Genomic DNA, 5036 nt, shown 5'->3' on the forward strand with positions numbered 1-5036 from the left:
CTTAAGTAATTAAAAACTAATTAAAAATTAAGTAATCTTTATTACTTTAAACTTTAAACTCTTTTCTCTCATGGACCCCTTTCGGTGAGGCCAGTGAACCCCGACCGCCACCCGCCTACCGCCAGGCTTTCTCAATGTACTCCTCTATACAAATTCATAAAAATTAACCCCATGATATTTTGTGAATATTCTTTGTAAATATTCTGAAAATTACACAAAATCATTTTGTTATCCTTAATTCAGGTATTTAAACTACCCGCGCGACGCGGCCCGCGAGTTTTGACGAAATACGTCCGTGACTATGGAATACCTCAAGGGCCATACGACTTACGAGTTACGTTTTACGAGTTACGATTTACGTTTTACGAGTTACTAATACATTTCCTAGAATACGTTACGACTTACGATTTACGACTTACGTTTTACGACTTACGTTTTACGAATTACACGTTTTTCACTAATTGGCTTCGGATATCCGAAGCGCGGTATTCAAAGAACGGGTTTCAAAATGAAGTCGAATTGTCATTTCAAACAGCATAATAAGAGTAATTTATTGTACGTAGTGAATCAATCTCGACTGCAGTGGTCTATTACAGAGCAGAAAATCTGCGCGTTGGCCATCTGCTGTGCGAACCTTCTCAAAATCTATTAAATGTTGACAATACATTTCCCACTGTATGCCAGTCAGTGGTGGCCCCTTTGAATTTTGGCGTCCCGTCGACTGTAGTAATATCTACAGACTCCGAATCAAATATCGTATGAAAGAAAAGTGAGATTCTCATCCATGAATAGTGGCTTTAAAGTCTTTAATCATGAGAATGGTTTTATTAGCATTTGAAACTATACAGCCCGCCACTGAAAGAATAGTGATCTCAACCGTCTAGTGCTGCCCCTGTATAACGATAGCGGAAAAACGTGAACTAACATAATACTCGCTTGCCAGACACTTTTTACGGCCGTATGGACAAACTATTTAGTCTATTTATTGATTAGCTTAATCTCAAGCTTTCCAGAGTGAATCTGTTGGTTTTATCTCTAGTCGAATCCCTGCCGGGGGAGGATGTATCAGAATTAAACTTTGACCAAACGTCTTCTGATTGCCATTGTATTGCTTTTTTACGTTGGGCAAAACAAACGCCAGTGTTTTTCCGCTACCGGTCGGCGATGAACAGCAAATATCATGAGGACGGTATCCGGCTAAACCGGAGTAAAAGGTCGGTCGAATCGATTTCATTATTTCCGGATATTGGAAATAACTCTGACAAATGAATTAAATTCGGTAGATTTGGGATTCCGTATAGAGTTTTATTGGTTTGATCACATAATACAAACGCATCATCATAATATATAATACTAGTTGTAAAGAGAGGTTGTTTTGTAACTGAGTGGATAATATGTGAGAAGCATACATTAAATTAATAATAAAAAACGAATAAAATATCACAGTTTATCAAAAGAAACCATAGTTTGTGTATATAACATATATAGATGCCCCACTAATACCGGTACAACCCACACCCACGTATATATACATGCCCCACTAATACCGGTACACCCCCGTATATGCCCTATTAATACCGGTACACCCCACACCCACGCTTAGAATAACCATCATGAATTATCATTCGGAAGGTTCTTCGAAATGATTACACAATCCCAGTTCATCGTGGATGACAGTAATAGATCATGATGAAAAGCAGCACCCTTATTTGTTTCGTCGACACTCCTCCGCGGCACTGACGTAGGCCCATTAGAAAATTAATTAAACGGTCCATAAATGATGTATATACGTAGGTCGTCGTTGCGGAGATGACACTTTTGGGGAAAATGGAAGTTACCATCTATGTCGGCTGTATTAACGATGTAATTTTGTAAAAGGTGCAACGACTGATGGTGAAGCAAAACGTCTTAAAATAGAAAGTAAAAGTGATGTATTTTGTATCTGTATATGGAATATTGCATCAAATAGGCCTACGCGAGGATATATCGCATTTTACTCTCATTTATTTTTACGTAACAAATTTTTACTCTTTTTAAAAGCACGAATGCCATATATACATTATATCAGCAAAACAATACGTGATATATTATAATACATGCTGGGTAAAATACACCAAAGCGACGGAAAAAATCGTTCAAAAATTGAAAAACACTTGAATATCGTTCGCGAATGAGTTTGATTATCAGAGTTCAATTTTCAGCTCGGCGTCGATTTCGACTTGGTGTTGTTATGGTTGATCCATTTTCGAACACCCTGAGCCACGGCGCACAGACTGATTATCGCGGCGCCAATTATCGAAAACAAATGCGGAAAATCGTAAATAATTATCAGTTGCCACATGAACGCGAAAACGATTTCCATACTACGCAAAAGACTGACCGTGCCGGCGTTCTCGGTTTGAAGGGCTTTCGTAAAACAGGTCTGCGCCATCACGGCCGTCACCCCGACACCTATCAATTCCAGCCACGTTCGCCATGACTTCGGCAATGTCCAGGCGCCGATGATATAAGTCAGTATTCCCGACTGAATCATACCCCAGACGGAATACGTGAACACTACGGTGGAAAAATGTACATGTTTTAATTTCCGAAGTGATATGTGAACGGCTGCCCCGCAGGCGGAAGCCCCCAAAGCGCACCCGCTCGCTATTAGACGTTCACTTTCTGTGTACTTTGCTGATTTGATATTGGTACGGAATATAAAATGCGGCTGAGCGATGAAAACGATGCCGCATAGCGTGAAAATCGTCGTAACCACTTCGAATATACCGCAGGCTTCTTTCAATAAAACGCACGCTAACAGTCCGACGAACACGGGCGAGCTGAAATGGAGAACTGAAGCGTCGCCTAGCGGCATGTGGTGTATTGCATAGTACATCAGACTCATGGACAGCGTACCGAATATCGCCCGCGCTAACAAAGCCCAGCGATCAGTCGCTTCGCCGATGAACGACTGTTTCTGATAGGCTACCACCGGGACGATACAAATAGCCTGTACGGTCATACGAAAAAACGTGATCTCCAGCGGGTTGACGTCGTTCACGCGATTCACGAATAACGCCTGCACCGAGAAGAACAGCGCCGATAACAACGCCTGAAAGATACCTATACTGCGGTAGAAACATCTCTCTTTACCGCTGTATTCCGCTAGTTCGTGTTTTTCTTGCGCCTGTTCCGCGCAGGCGCTCTCTTCGTCTTCGTCAGCGTTTTCGTCCGCGTCGAGAAGTTTCGCTGCGGCGTCGTCCTCCGTTTTTACCGCGTTCAATTTCAAGGATATGTATCGGCTTCCGCTTCCGTTCGTGGTCGGAGAAGATCGTATCAACGAATCGGTCACGTACGTCAGTTTGGTTAAAGCTCCAGTCATGATTATCACCGGACCATCGGTAGTTTTAGGACACGACGACAGCTAAACTGAAACGATAAACATATGGGGCGAGTTTATAGACCGTTGTTTAATATTAGCCCTGCCGGTGTTATAATTTCGATTGGTAATGTATGCTGTGATGAAGATTAAACCATCTTTAATAATACTTGGCGAAGAGTCAACAAATCCGGCCGATGGAGTTTATAATATTCATCGCATAGGTCAAGATAGATTTGATCGACAGCGGCGAAATATTCATAAATATGTTACCATTAGTTTAATCCTTCTTTTATATCTAATAGTTCAAGTATAAGTTTAAAACCACATATGTACGTCAACAGGTTTGGTGATCGATATTATAGAAATTTGAAACTCTTTCTGGAACGGTCTATAGATGAACTCATATCTTGATAGGTGGGATCGAACAGAATGACCCTGCGGTTCGGCGTGTGAACCTTCCATGTCTTTCCTACGGGATGAAGAACTTGTAACGACTAAGCTTGACGCCGCCAATACATCAATATTGATAGCGCGGTTTATGTCGCGAAGATGGGGACAAAATCTCCGAGGATTAATAGACGATTGTCGTCGTAAAATTCGGTCGTCGCATTAATCACTATACGTATAACCAACCGTGCAGCAAACCGTTTAACAGCCGTACAGTCAACAGAACGATGCTCCGTGTAATCAAGTGACAATTCATTACTGAAACTGTACGACAGGGACTGCAGCGCACTTCATCAGTGCGTTTGAAGGAAATGGAAAGTAAGAGCCACTTTCGTCGCAGTAGATATAGCTAATGTGCGCTGTACAGCCGTTGACTAATTAGTTGTTTTGTGTTATGAATGAATGAATGGACCAGATAGCGCGCGCAGGTTTATTTGAGGGACGAATGTAACCTGCGTTGTAAAATCACATCGTATACCATTATAGATAAATATTGGTGGTAGATTTACATCGATGTCCGGAGGCCTTCATCCTCCCTCTCGGCAGGGATTCGAACCTGATGGCATCGCTACATTCAGCCACGACGGCGTTTTCTCGATACCATCAGGTGCGAATTCCTGCCGAGGGAGGATGAGAGCTCTTTAGAATTCGACTACTGTTAACGACAACCGGTCCAAGTTATCGATGACTCAAAAGTCTAAACTGTCACCAGTGAGTCCCACTTTCCGAGAAGTTACAAAAGAAGGCTTGGAAATATTTGAAGTTCGGTATTTTTGCGAAGTATCGATAAGTTTGAATCATCGACAATTTCGAATCGAATTTTAGCGACGATTCGGTACTACCAAGCGAGGTTATCAGGTACACCCTGATCGCCAAGTCGGTATAAACAGCCGAAACAATGTCGCACCAAAAACACTAAATACATTTCCAACTTTCAACTCATATGAGCTCCACGGGTAAAGCTAAAAATCTCATCATGTGGATAAAGTTAGAAGAATTGTTAAATTTACATCATACTTTGTATGAAATAGAAGAAAAATAATAATTTGCTAATTCGGTTTGCCTTCAGCGGTATTGCGATACATAAATGAATGCAATGTTATCAGTAACTGTGGGGATCATTTCGCGTTCAATTTTAGAAAGGTAATTCAATTATTCGAATTAACTCGAATTTATTCCGGACGTCTCCGACACACACACATACGCAACAGCCGTTAATGAGTGA

At 41.5% G+C, this 5036-nt stretch overlaps 1 protein-coding gene across 1 annotated transcript; it reads right to left on the reverse strand.

The window, feature by feature from the left end:
* Positions 1-2107: 2107 nt before the first annotated feature.
* On the reverse strand, positions 2108-3184 carry LOC141908467 (solute carrier family 35 member G1-like; the record flags this gene model as incomplete). Its single annotated transcript, XM_074798528.1, has 1 exon — positions 2108-3184. A coding segment is annotated over one exon (987 nt), but the record flags the coding sequence as incomplete, so codon positions are not given.
* Positions 3185-5036: the final 1852 nt, after the last annotated feature.

Source organism: Tubulanus polymorphus, chromosome 7 (genome assembly GCF_964204645.1).
Source record: "Tubulanus polymorphus chromosome 7, tnTubPoly1.2, whole genome shotgun sequence".
NCBI lineage: Eukaryota > Metazoa > Nemertea > Palaeonemertea > Tubulaniformes > Tubulanidae > Tubulanus > Tubulanus polymorphus.